Here is a 14,376-nt window from a genome sequence, read left to right on the forward strand (position 1 = left end):
CCCAAAACCTCAGCTATTCACATATTAATCACAAGGACTAACCACACAGAGCCAAATGGGTGCTTAGGAGCCAGTGAAGCCTTTAAGGCATTCAAAAAAGAAACATCATACATTTTCTAGCACATAAATGTGTTTAAAAAGGTATATAATTTATAATAGCAATGTTGACAGAGCTTTAACTACATTACAAAGGCTAAACTATAATCTATTTACAAGTGAGCAGTACTTACTGTGTGGGTGCGTCTCTGTTGATGTGTTTCCATGTGATTCTCCATAATTTCAGCAAGTGATTGTAGTGAGGGATATTAAACCATAGTATTGATAATACTTTTACAGCTCTGCTTTGGGAAATGCATTACTGCTAAATTAGTCCCTGCAAATCTAGAGATATTAACACTGCCGAGCATGAAGGCAGATGGGATTTGGATCAGAGACCTTTATTTGTAGCATGATGCTGAGGAGTCATTACTCTAAAGCAGGAACTTCGTTTCCTTGAATATTAACTTGAGTTGGGGATTTTACTTCCGCTTTGGCATGAACAAGCTTATCATAAAAGTGTAAATGGAACTCACTTGGTATTGATTTTTCTTATGCTCTAAAAAGATGCTTAATGAAACTCTGGGTACCAGATAAAGGCCTTCACTGAATGCAAAATAAAGCTTAATTGCAGTTCCCTTAACAAGCTACTGAAGACGATTTTTTTCCCCCACTACAAAGCCCTTTCACCTATTCAGATTGTTTCTCTTCCTGTGTGTGCCAGGATGTATTAATCCAGCTTTTTTTTTTTTTTCCCCCTAGGAGAGGCAAACTGCAACTTAAAGAAAGGAAACTTCTTGGGCAGTTCACGTCCTGGGGAAGAACTTGGGTTTTGAGGTTTCAACAAGAGGTTTTAGTCTTAAATAGAGTCACTGTCCCTCTCCTGCACAAGGGGAGATGGGCATGGAGGCATGTTCTCACACCGCACCACACAACTGTAGCAAAGCCAGAATGTGAACTGAGGTTTTTCTACCCTTTACCCTAAGTCCCGGCATTTGCCACATCCTGCAGCTATGCCAGAGCAGAGGTAGGACTTTTATTTGTACATTCCAGCATTGCAAGCCCCAGAGCAGATAGGAAGCAAAGGTTCAGGTTATTCCATTCCTTGCAGAGAGCAGCGTTTGTGCTCTTGAGGTTGTGGAGAAGGAAGCAACAGTGTGTTCCTTGATGGTGGTGACTCCTTCTCCTGTAGATCCTCCTTGTGCTGCTTGCTTGGAGCCTTGTGAGTGCTTAATTAGGTTCTTCTCGTTCTCTTCTTGGTCACTTTGTTCTTCTCCGATGCAGGGGTCTGCGAGAGCCAGGTCTGGGTGATTGATGTCCACGGGTCCTGCAGAGACCTGGTGTGACTGATGCTACCTGCCTGCTGCTGCCATCCCAGGTCACTGCGCTCTAAACTGCCACCCCTCTAATGCTGGGGACACCACAGACACAATCTGTCCCCTCTGCAGTTTGCTCAGAGGTGATATGTACAAGCAGGGTATCTGTATTAATTACACCAAATGCCCTCAAGCCCTTTTTTCTGCTGCTGTGCAAGAAGCTGTTTCTCCACAATACATCAGCCAGCTAAAAGCTGGCATAATTTCATCTTCTTTCCCCCTGTGCCACAACTATCATGAAGCAAGTTGCGTATTTGGCACACCTGGGGGGAACCAAACCATGCCGGGGAGCCCCTGGATGAGGTGTAAGCCCCAGGAACCTCTTGCTCTTTCCCTTAGAGTCAATCTTGCTTTTTGTTCACGCTCCGAAGAGTGCTAAGTTGGGGAATGTTGCTGCGGATCTGAGTGGGAAGTGAGTGCAGCATTGCGTCAGGTGCAGAGTAATTATTTGCTGGGGTTCTGTGCTATTTGGTTTTTATTCCCTGTGTTTTCATTAAAAGCTAATGAGTTTTTGCTTCATTCAGAACAATAGCTTGGCCCCTGACAAGTGTTGGTTGTTTATTTTGTTTGGCCTCAACTGTTGCTGCTCCATAAACTTTATGGAGAAGTGGATTAAAGCAGAAGAATTCTCGTAATGCAAATCCAAATGGGAAGGCGATAGGATTCGTTTTAAGGAGCTATGTCTGCAGAGCTTTTTTTGGTCTCTTTTTTTGTTCAGTTACTGAAACTAGAGGTGGTGTTTGAAAATATCCCTCATGCTGAACCAAACAAAATGCTTTTGGTTGTATTCATTTGCGTTGCAGCAGCTCACTCAATTCAGAGGCCCGCTGTGCTTGGCATGATACATGTATGTACATCCTGCAGCCTATGTGCGTGTGAGTGCCTGATGGACATGTAGACCAGGTTTGCACTTCTGTATGGGGAGAGAAAGAAGGAGCACATTTGTGGTGAAACATCCCCCGTGTGCTATTTCATGCCTGGGAATTATTCCACCAAAGCAGAGACCTGTGGCTTGATTCTTCCCTGTGGTTGATGTCTGTAACAGCTTCTCCTGTGAAATAAGTCACTGTAGAAAGCCACTGACTTATTCTTGTGAGCAACTTCCCTGATTGGGCCCTTGTTCTTGTTCCAGATGCTTTAGTGCAGACACGCATGGGCGCGGGAGCTGCGCTGCCTCCTGCTAGTGGGAAAGCAGGAGCAGTTTGCTCATTACTGCAATGATCCTGCACCTGCACCTCATTCCAGGGACCACCTGTAACCTCAGGCTGTGCTGGAAAATACGGTGCATTTTGGGTTGAAAGAAGCCAAAGCGCAGAGAGCGGAGCTTGGCACTGCGGCACGGCACCAGGGAAGGCTCCTCGCTACAGTGAACGCTGGCTTTTCCTATGCTGCCCACTTGCTGTTTGGGAGCAGCTTTTTAGAGAGGCTTTTTAGAGCCTTTTGGTTTGAGGAGCAAAAAAGCACTAGAGTAAAGCAGGGAAGAAGCATATCCTTGTCACACGCAACCCAGCGAAGCACTGCAATGGCTGCTCCAAGGTCAGGCGGTCAGCGGTGCGCTCCTGGCTGCGCTCTGCTTCCCAGAGCCACTGGAGCAGGGATTTCAGTCTCTGCCTTTTAACCCTTAATTGTTGTTTTGCTTGTGGAGGCACATACATGAATCCCAGTTTGTTGTAGCAGAGGAACGTGCTCTGCTTACTCCTCCTGACAGAGAAGTAGTGGATCTAAGACTACTGCAGTACCCCCTCTGCTGAGGGCTGAGCTTGCCTTTTTGGGCCAGAGACCTGCAGCTTGCTTCTTAGTGTGAGATTAGCAATGCAGATGCTGAACGATGCCCCCTCCCATAAGTTCTTTTCTGAATTCCCTTTTTCTCCAGAATCCCATGTTCCACATGGTGTGCTGGGATGGCTGCTGGAAGCAAGCAGGGCTGGGACAAGATTGGATTGCTTCTGGGCTTTTCCCCTCTTAGGAAAGTTGTAATAGCTTAAAGGGTGGACTGCAGAGACCCCTCTGTTCTGTCGTTGCTCCCCATAGGCCTTTGGTTAAGCTTGAAGTCAAAGCTTCAATCAGTGTTACCAAGAACTTTGAGCTTATAATATCAGCAAGACAGTCACGGTGTGTGGCACCCGGTGTAATTGGTGTTGTGAGGAACTGAGCTTATGTGTGTGATGTTCTTCACAGCCACATTGCTCGTTTTGGTGAAGAATTGAGAATTGAAACCGTGCCCTTGAATGCAGGAGCCTAGGAGTCTCTGAGAGCTTCCCACTCAAGAGCAAGCGAGGGAAGGCTGCAACTGGGATTGCTGGAAATAAAACACATCCCAAATATTGTGTCACATCTTTCTGCAGCTGGAGACTTAACAGCGTCTCCACTGTGTTTCCGGGTGGGAGGAAAACAGGGTTCCAGGCCTTGGTACCCTTTCATCAGTGCTTGATTGAAACTGTGGGGCACACCACTTCTGTTTGCTGAGATAAAACTTGGCTTTAGTGCTTGAGCACAATTAACATCAGCTGAAAACCCTCCTTTCTTGCTGTTTGTTGTGTGTTGAATGAGTAAGCAGCTGTCTTCACCTCTGTTATCAGCAGCCTGGGCTGTGTGTATTCAGGAAATGGAAGGCAAAAGCTTGAAAGACCACTCTTTTTGGCTTTGTTTAGGATGAGGAGTATTTTCTTCTACAGGTAGGCTAGCTACACTCCATTTCTATTAAACCTTGATATTAACTGTCACTGTAGTATCTAAGTGCCTTCTGCATAAAATCCAATATCAGGAGCAAATTCCCTAGCAAAAATTCAATGTAACATCAAGGATGGGGAGGTAATAGCTCCTGCCTCCACACTCAGACATATGTGACTGCTTGTCATAGGGAGCCAGTCTTTCTTTCCCTACTGTTCCTAAGGAAGGATTTCAAAGCTCATTCCTACAATGCAGGAAGAGTCTTCATTCTAGTAAAGCAGGTAGCGTAGTCCTTCATTTTACAGATGGATGATTTATTTATGCAGAGCTCATGTACTGAGGGCAAGAACAGAGAATTGGACCTAGCTCTGGTAGTTTAGCCTCAAGATGGGTATTTCCAGCCTCCTCCTTGTATGTCCTCCTGTGGGAAGTCTGTACACACCCAGCATGAGTCTTCTTGCAGCAGGAATATCCCACCATGACCCTAAATGATGAATCTGGCCTTAAACTCAGAAATGTGAGTTTGGGTTTTGTAGAGAACTTCAAGGGAAGGTGGGAACCAGGAGGAAACCTGTGTCACAGTGTGGGCAGTAAGATTTGGGGTTAGAAATGTGTCCTCTTCACTAAAATCGAGCTCTTCTTCTCTTTCTAGGAGAGGATCAGTGTGATGCTGGCTTTGGACAGGACAGTTCTGATGAAAATCAGAACTGGAGTTTTGCCCCTTCCGTGACATCTGATGCTTCACTTCCATCGGACTTCCAGGATGATGGTAAGTCCCTGACACTTTTTGAAGTCCTTGAGTGAAGAAGATAAAGATAAGTGTAAATGTGGTATAATTTCCTTGTTGTCTTTCATACATCTCATAATGCAGGAGTTTGTTTTTTTTTGTGAGTTTGGGGTTTTTTTTTTTGTTGGCTGGTACCTGTTTTGTCAATGACCACAAAACGTTCTAGTGATCCTGAGGTTAATTTAGTATTGCTGAAGTTGAATGTAGTTCTTGAACATCTTACTGCAAACTGGAGCTGGTTGTTCTATTTTGGATTGACAACAGTGATGGAAAAGAGTAGAGTTTGACGTGGTGGCCAGTGTTGCCCAAAGTTAACGTGCAATTTTGGGGTGTATTTCTTCTTGTTAGGAATCTGTAGTCATCAGTCAAGAATGCAAAGAAATGAGGATTTATTTGGGAGGAGGCTGTAAGAGGCACCAAAGCCAGCTCCTTTTTGCAGTGCAGAACACCAGGCCTATCTGCTGCATGTGTTGCTTTATGCCGTAACATCAATGTCTCCATTTCGACTGATTAGAGACCAGGTTGGTGTGATAGCAGTTGCAGCATGAAAAGAGGTGTGGAGTTTGGTTGTTTTAAATAATCCGGGTGCTCAGATAAGATGCACTTTTGCGGAGTGCAGATGGAGAGCGTGCGACAAGGAGAATAGATGGGACATGAAAGGGTGCTGAGGACCTTAAGCTTGGCTGCCTCAGGCGAGCAATGTCTTTATAGTCTAGGGTTTCTCCTGGCATGTTTATTAAGCTTGTCTAAGGAGGTATTTGCTTTGCTAACTCAGAGTGGTGGTTTTTGGCAGCTCCAAGGGGCAGAGTTTGACATAACACTTGCAAGGTATGCAAACACTTGGCACCACTGGAAGTTTTCAGGCACAGATGAAATGCCAGGCTCCATGGAAGGATGCCCAAAGGGGTGAATGGGAGAGATGGCTGACACGGAAAAATGCCATACCACAAAAAGGAGGGATAAAAGCTGGCATTGGGAACGGTTACATTAAAATGAGGTGCTAGTTCTTGGAAAGTGGGGAGAGGAGTCCTGAGTAACAGCAAATGTGTGTGTTCGCTCTGGATGCAAATTGAGCAGTTCTGGCTGTTTGAATGAGGTTGTGGGTAGTCTGAAGCAGTCAGAGTAAAGGGGAAAAAGGCTGAACACAGGGTTTGGAACCTTTTCTTTCCCCTGCCATGGTTTGTTGGGGCATCACCACAATGAGTTTTTCTTGATGTCTGCCAGTTGGATGGAGATGGATCAGGGTTAGGCTTTCTTTTGGGTTTTTGCATGTCTGTGATGATTTACTCTGGTTTTTTGGCTTGTTTTCTTTGCTTGCTGCTTTTACTATAGAAGGTGAAAGTACAGTGACTTCTTTTAACAAATATGAAGTCCGTCACCTGAGAGTTGAAATCAGTACTTCAGAGAAGTGGGTTAAGCTAAAGGCTGTGTCAGACAGGCCTTGATTCTTGATTAGAACATCGTTGTGGGAAAAGTAGGAAGTTTTAAGATTGGATGAACTGATTTTCGTCATGATCCGAGTTTGCCTTCTCTGAGCTGGGCAAACCTCTGCTTTTACTGGACCCCTTTTTGCTTCTGTATTCTGCAGAAGCTGTGGCTGCCCCATCCCTGGCAGTGTTCAAGGCCAGGTTGGACACAGGGGCTTGGAGCAACCTGCTCTAGTAGAAGGCGTCCGTGCCTGTGGCAGGGTTTGGAATTGGATGAGCTTTAAGGTCCCTTAACCCAAACCAGGCTGGGATTCTATGATTCTCTTCCCCATTGAGCCAGCAAGGTCCCTGGTGCAGGGACCCTGCTCTGGTGTGCCAGCACAGAGCCCAGGCTGTGGTGTTGTGTGGATAGGTGATGGAGAGCTGCTCCTCTCATGCAGCACGGGTGGCTGATGCTTGGGGAAATCCATGTAGCTGAGGCCAGGAGAAGAAATTGGCCGATTATAGGAACATACTTATCATTCCTTTGGCTTTTTTCCACCCCTGTATAGCCCTGCTTTGCAACAACGAGAGGTTATGTCCTTAGGTGCAAGCCCACACCACGATTAAAGGCTGCTATCTCCTCCCTCCCTGAACTTTCTTAATTCCCAACTTTCTTAATTCAAGGTTTTAAAGCAGGTAGGTCTCTGACTGGGGTGATGCTCACTTCTGCCTCTCCTTGCTATGCAAAATAGGAGAGTTTGGAGGCAGGGGAGTGTCACCACTGTTCATTTGGAGCAGGCTCTGAACTTCTCATAGGAATCAGAGAATCTTCAGAGTTCTCTCTGGAGAGGGAGCGAGAGGGACTGAGTGGGTTGGGCATGACTTTACTCAATGAGGCATGGCCCAGCTCTATAGGATCGTCCCTAATGAGTGATTAAGAAGCTAATGTTTGTACAGTGCTGGGAGGCACTGTGGAACTACTAAGCACTGTTAGAATGATAAGTATTTCTTAGGAGACCCTTCCCATGTAATATACTCAGACAGCTTGAATACTTTGTCTTTTAAACTAGTAGATCACTGGATTTGCCAGTGTTTGTTCATTTAGTTTTACTGAATATGGATCCCAAAACGTCCTGAGGGGTGGGAGTTGCACTTATTTGTATTTAGCACTTCTAAATATTGCTTAAAGTGGGGCTTCTGTGATCATTGCAGGGCATCTTATCCCTTGCTGGAGGGATACTGAGGCTGGATCCACGTGGAGATGAAGGGGGTGAGGACCACTGTGGCTTCTGCCCTGTGCTCTCGGCTGCACTGCTGTGTCACAACAGCTTCAGCAGCAATATATTCTGTTTCCTATTACACAGGTTAGCATATGGAAGGGAGCGTAATTCCCAGTGACAGGAATGTACATTATGGGCTCTGGGGTAAAAAATGTTGCCTCTGACTTTCAAGATTTTTCCATCATGTCAGCAGAGAACCTTGGCCAGATATCCTTAGAGCTCACTCAGTTCCATGTGGTGGGTTTGGGTTTTGAACATGGAAGTTCTGAGTCTCTTAAAAATGAAATCCTTTGGCAAAAATTCCCTTTGCTTTATGAAAATGTGCTAAAAGTGGCTTTTATGGTGAGAGGTGTGGAGGGTGGTCCATAGGATGGTTCTTCACTGGGCCCCAGTGACTTGGGGATGGCAGTGAGCAGATACAAATGTGATGTGATACTATAACTTGTACGGGGGATTAGAAACTGTAAAGAGGTGACACATCTTTAGTCCTTCTCCAGGTACTTCTTAAGTCCATTTGTGTTCTGGAGAAGGCCCTATTTGCTCGTGTGTGGCCTTCTAATACATAGAAATGGGTAGGGAAACAATAAAGCACCACTGTGAGCTTTGTACGTAGCTCTTGAGAAGCAAGATGCTGGCTCCAGGGGAGAAGCCTGTAAGCTTCTTCTGAAAGTTCCTTGTCTGGTCCATGCCAGGCTTCAGCCACTCTCTGCCCAGGATGGGATGTGTTCCTCTCATTCAAGGTGTGCTATGTTCTCTCTTGGTGTTCTGGAGGGCCACATACTTTCTTCCTGAACTGTGAAGTGTTCTGAAGGACATATGCTTCCCTGCTTTAAGTAGTCCTTGCAGCTTCTGCTTGTATTTTTCACTGTACTTCCTAAGCACCTCCAAACTCTAAGGGATCACTTCCAAAATATGGAATGAATTGCTTTAAAAATGCAGGGTTTAAAAATGCAGGAATGTTTTCAGTGGCACCCGGAGGAGGTGGATATGTGTGTGGGTGCAGGGTCCATTGCGCAAGGTGGGTGTGCAGGGTGCATTAGGGTCATGCAGAACATGTGGTGCAGGTGGGCACGAATTGGCTGGGCAGGGTGCATGCTGTGCCATGTAGGTGGGTGCTCAGGGTGCCGGGAGGGGTCATACTGCCAGGGCGGGGGGTGTGTTACACCGCTAGAGTGATGCTTGGGGGTGTAGAGGGGGGGTGTCACACCTCTGGAGTGATGCTGAGGGATGTAGGGGGGGATGCCACACCGCTGGAGCGATGCTGGAGGGTGTAGGGGGGGCGTCACACCGCTGGAGTGATGCTGAGGGATGCGGGGGGGGTCACACTGCTGGAGTGATGCTGAGAGACGTGGGGGGGGTCACACCGCTGGAGTGATGCTGAGGGATGCAGCGGGGGGGTCACACCGCTGGAGTGATGCTGAGGGATGTAGGGGGGGGTGTCACACCGCTGGAGTGATGCTGAGGGATGCAGCGGGGGGGTCACACCGCCGGGGAGAGGGGAGGGCCGTGGCCGCAACCGGGGCGCGGCGGCGGCGGCAGCGGAGTTCTGCAGCGCCCCCGTGTGGCGCAACTCGGCGCTGCTCCGTGCGCGGCTGCGGACCCGCGTGGGCTCCGCCTGAACCCACAACCAAAACACTCGCCTAAAACCCACCCCCCAAAACCACACCCCTCAACCTCCAACCCGGGTGTTCCTGAGAATCCCTTCTTCCCCCTGTGGGAGCTTCGGGAACATGGGTGAAGCTGTTGTACCGGTGCAGGAACATATCTCTGCTTTTCCGCACCAAGCATGGGAATTGTGGTCTCCTTCCCCAGGGACAGGCTGGTGTCCTGCCCCAGGATAACCAGCGAGGTGCTGGGTGATGGATGCAGAGGAGGGAAGTGTGGCCGGGGTGGGGGGAGGTGAAGTAGCCACTTGCCCAAATGCAGCTGAGTTTCAGGTGTGAGAACAAATCGGATGAAGTAAAACACAGCAAGAACCTGTTTCAGAAATGCTGAGTAGCTACAAGTTCACTAATGTGTATGGATGAGGCCCTGAATGCCTGCAGATGAGGGGAAATGCCTCTTACACTGGCGTTGAAAGCTTTACATTTTTCCTTTCAAATACCATTAGAAGCAATTATTCTGCCTCCCTGATGTCCAGAAATGTCTTTTGTTGCTTTTGACCGGGTTATTATAAACTTGCTGTTGAGGTACTTTTAAACTCTATGAAACAGGGTGGGAGACATTCAAGGAGCGGGTTTGTGACAAGTGTGACGCCATTGAAGGTTTCTCCTGGCTCGTTTCCTTTCTGATCTTGGGCATCATCCGAATGAGAGGTTAAACCACAGATCAGTTATTTCTCCTTGTTCCTTACCATGGCTTCGAGCAGGTTTGACCAGTTCCATGCGAGTTTTGCCAAGGGGAGGAGAATAGGCCCGAATCCATGTAGAAGAAAATATGTTTTCTAAGAAATACCTACTTGCACTGGGTGACATTCTGTAAAGAAATCAGCCTCCCTCCACCCTACAGGGCTCCTGTTCTTTGATTTATCATTTTCTGAATGGAAACGCACCATAACATCAGTGCTTTCAAACCCGGTGTGATAATGGCCCTGGCATTGTGCAAATAAGTTCCTGGAGCAGGTCTCTGGCTGGTCAAAAGGTTTGGCTGTATTTTATACAGAGCAACTCGGTTCATCTTGGTAGTAAGGGTTATTTGCTGGGGGTGGAGAGGAGGAGGGTGGGTTGGTTGCAGGCCGCCAGGAGTAGAGGTATAAATTATATTGGAGAGCTCAGACCTGTGTAAAGAACAAGCAGTGGTGAGAGGAATGCTACTGAGACCTTCAGCTTTCATTGGAAACAAACAGACCAACAGAAAACCCAACCCAAAGTGGCTTCAGTGTTCTCATTTGGGATTTTAGAGCTGCAGCAAACGGTAGCGCAAGTAATTGCTGCAGAAATCCTGATTTGTAGCCGCAGCTTCCAGCAGCCAGGAATGTCGATGCTGCTCCTGAGGGCAGCCGGCCGAGCCCACAGTTCTGTGGCTGCCCGTTTTGAGCTCCAAGTCATTTTTCCTCAAGCTGAAGACGTTTGGAAGTTGTTCTGAGAGGCTGTTGTTGTGCTAAGGGTGCCTGTGGAAGAGTGGCTGATTGCAAGTACCTTCACCTTGTCTAATCTTCCTCCCTTATCTTCCCCTGCACCCCATAAAAGCAGTTCTTCTTCATAAGGTGTTGAAACATAACACATCAGCACTGATGGAGGAGAGGACCGGAGGTTCCCTTGGGAACCACCAGGCAGGACACTCCTTAGTGCTTTTTTTGGGAGGTAATCCTGACATAGACCAGATTGGGCCCCAAAATATTTTGGTCCAGCCTATCCCTTAAGCTCCCACATCTAAGTTGGATGATGGAGTACTTCCTCAGCACAGGAAAGATATGGACCTGTTGGAAAGGGTCCAGGGGATCAGAGGGATGGAGCGCTGCTCTTGTGAGGAAAGGCTGAGAGAGTTGGGGTTGTTCAGCCTGGAGAAGAGAAGACTCCAGGGAGACCTCATTGTGGCCTTTCAGTTCTTCAAAGGGGCCTATAAGAAAAATGGGGAGAGACTTTTTAGCAGGGCCTGTTGTGATAGGACAAGGAGTGGTGGTTTTAAACTAAAAAAGGGGTAAAACACTGGCACAGATTGCCCAGAGAGGTGGATGTCCCATCCCTGGAGACATTCCAGGCCAGGCTGGATGTGGTTCTGAGCGACATGATGTAGTTGAAGACGTCCCTGCTCATTGCAGTGGGGTTGGACTCCATGAGCTTCGAAGGTCCAACCCAAACGATTCTATCATTTCTTATCATTTCATGGTGGTTATTTGCAGTTGGGGACTCTCAGGCTCAGGATTCAAGCACTGCCTTTAAAAGCCTGAGCTGCTTTTACACTAAATAACGTGTTTGTGAGTCGGGTTTTGGGTGTCACATGCCTGGGTTTGTGGTTTGGAAAAGGGTTCCTGCCCAACCACTGGGCTGTCTGTTTGGGTTTTGAAACTGCTCAAGTCATTCCCTGCTCACAAGAGCTCTTAAGGCAGAACAGCAATGTTCTGAAACATGTGGTATAAAACCTCAGCAGCTCGCTGGGGCCCCACACAGGATTTATAATTGAAATCACTTCCAAGTCACTGAAATGCCGATAACTTATTAATGCAGCTCTTCTAAAGCACAAACCTGCCACCTTCGCTGCTTGCCGACAGGGAAAAAGCATAATTAAAGTTTCTTTGTATTGCTTTGGAAGTGCAGGATCAGATGAAGAGATTTATTTTCCATACCTAGAGGACAGTCTTTAACGACAAGGTGTTATTTGGGTTTTATTCTAGTAAGCAGCTTAATAACAACTTTGCATGGAAACAGGGAATGTTGCCTTATGATCCCAGCTTCAAATGAATTGCAGCAGAGGGATGCCCTCAGCACATCCATTATTTCAGCGAGAGGACCGGTGCCTTTGAGCCGATGCTGTCGGGTGCATGGTCCCAGGTGATGGTGGCAGCTCTCAGGAGGGATGTCAGAGGGATGGAGCTTCCCGTCGTGGTGAATTGCATGTTCCCCATGTCAAACACCCCTGAATTATCAATGTGCCAAGTTATGGTTCTTGGGGGGGGACGACAATGACACTGGGATAACTCAGGCACCCGCCTCCTAAAAGCCTTTTTATTCATGCGTGTGTAAATCCAAGGCATAAACGCTTTGTGTCTCCATATTCTCCCCAGCAGAGGGATCAATATGCAGGAAATGTAAGTTAACAAAGTGTCAGGGTAGAACTTCAGGACAGCTTTTCTTCTGCCCTTTGTCAAAAGCAAGCGATTCCAGTGCCCCAAACTCACAGGCACCAGCATCTGCCATTGCTGACCTGCCTGGGGTTTCCTCTGTAGGAGGGATGCTTGGAGGGCAGGGTGCTGTGGCACAGTGATTGGGCAGCGTGGCAGCGGAGGTGGCAGCTTTGGATCAGCCAGTTGGTGCCCTGTGGCTCTGCAGAAGCAGCCTCGGGATGCTCAGACCCCCCATCTGACACCCAGGACCTTTCCTAGACTTGGGAAATGGGGTTTTGCCCTTGCAGAAGGGCTGGGGGCTGAGCGTGCTTAGCACTGGTAGTGGTGGGGTACAGCAAATCTAGGGTTGACATTTTTTCCAATGAGTAGTAAAATAGAATATTTAGTGGGTTCTGCACATGTACTTCAGCAGGAACACAGGGAAGAGATGCTCTAGATTGTGCACTTGAAATGTATTAGGTTTAGAGCAAAGATTTGGGGGTTGTTTTCTTGGTGATAGAATTTTGAGTGTACTGAGGCCATCAACAGAGGAGGTGAAGGAAGCTCCTCCTCTGAGTGACAAGATGACTTGTCTGAAACGAGGGTAAGCTTCTCTTTGTTCCTCTGTGGCACTCGAGGACAAAAAGGCAACCAAGCCACGTGCTTTCCCCATGCTCCTGGTACGCATGAGCCTTGGGGCCTTCTCCCTTGTTCTGAATAAAGGCAGCCTCACCCCACAAACACATGCCTGGTATTGTCTGGCTGGAACTCTTCATGGGAATAATAATAATTGTACCTGTATCTTGCAGGATCAATCTCAAAACACTAACAAGTCCTGAAATACAAAATTCCCAGCTGAGAGAAATGGTCTGGACAGCAATAAAAGCCCCTGCTATATATACATTAACACATGCTAAACTACTACTGACTTCATTCCGACTTAAGCATGTGCTTCAATGTGTGGTTCAGCGTGAGCCACAGGGAATACGTTAAATTATTACTCAGGTTATGCATTGCTGAAAATCACTACGTGCAAAAATAAAGCCACTGTCCTGAAGAATTTAATTTAAAGACTGCTTATAATAAATTGCAAAGCAAAACGCGTTCAAGAACAACTGGAGGGAAGGAAAAGCCTCTTTGCTTTAATTTTTCTTTTAACTTCTTTCAGTTCTACTTTAAATACAAGGAGTCAAGTGTAACTTTATTCAGCAAGCTTCTCCCTGGGGCTGTTGTACCTGCCGGTGGGTTTACTCAAGCAGAGAGGCTACACTGGACATTCCATCACTGTCATTTTGCACGGGGGCGTTTTGTGTGTGTCTGCACACGTGGATTTTAAGGAGTAGCTTTGTTTAAGGCTCACGGTGATGAACTACTTCTTAAAACAAGTTAAACTTTTATTGTTTAACCCTCGGAGAGATGTGGCAGTTGAAAGAGATTGGGTGTCCAGATTGATCTCTTTGTGCTCTCTGGTGAAGGGTGGCTGGGAGCGTGTGGCCGTGTACCTGTGTGTGGTGGGGGCAGAGCCAGTGGGGCATTGAGCAAACACTGGGACTTCTTCTTCTAATCCAGTGTCACGAGAAGAGCAGCCGAAACAATCGGCATCATCCTTCACCCTGATAATGCTTTCTCGCCAACTAATAGCTCCTTGTTCATCAAGGAAACGAATGTGTGTGGAGGTGACATGCTCTTCACCCACTGCTCTTTGTTCTAGGGTCCTCCAGACTGATTGTATCAGCTCCAGCACTGACAAATATCCCCCCAAACTTTAACACTATGTAAAATTGAGTTATGGGGTTTTAAGGTTAGACTCCTCTGGCTGAAGGTTGATTGTCTCCGAGAGATAAAGGAATCAGTACTCAACAATAACAAAATCTTTGCCATAGGATAATGCCTGTTATTGAGCTCACAGCTCTCTTTATTTGGTTACAAAACTTCACCCCTATTCTTTTTCCTGCACTCATAGGTTGAAGTGGGAGCTGCTGCTTGAAATTGGTGAATTGCTGCTGTTCCTCTATCCACCCTCACCCTGAGCTTGAACAAACGCTCTGGCAGATAG

The 14,376-nt window shown here is 47.1% G+C and overlaps 1 protein-coding gene across 2 annotated transcripts in view; it reads left to right on the forward strand.

The window, feature by feature from the left end:
• The window catches only part of SKAP1 (src kinase associated phosphoprotein 1), a 145,459-nt gene that overhangs the window by 25,514 nt on the left and 105,569 nt on the right, over positions 1–14,376 (forward strand). For both annotated transcript variants that reach the window (XM_030509035.1, XM_030509036.1), the window contains exon 4: positions 4,735–4,851. In XM_030509035.1, coding sequence (XP_030364895.1) covers positions 4,735–4,851 — 117 coding nt within the window. The remainder of the gene's footprint in view (positions 1–4,734; positions 4,852–14,376) is intronic.

Source organism: Strigops habroptila, chromosome 19 (genome assembly GCF_004027225.2).
Source record: "Strigops habroptila isolate Jane chromosome 19, bStrHab1.2.pri, whole genome shotgun sequence".
Lineage (NCBI taxonomy): Eukaryota > Metazoa > Chordata > Aves > Psittaciformes > Psittacidae > Strigops > Strigops habroptila.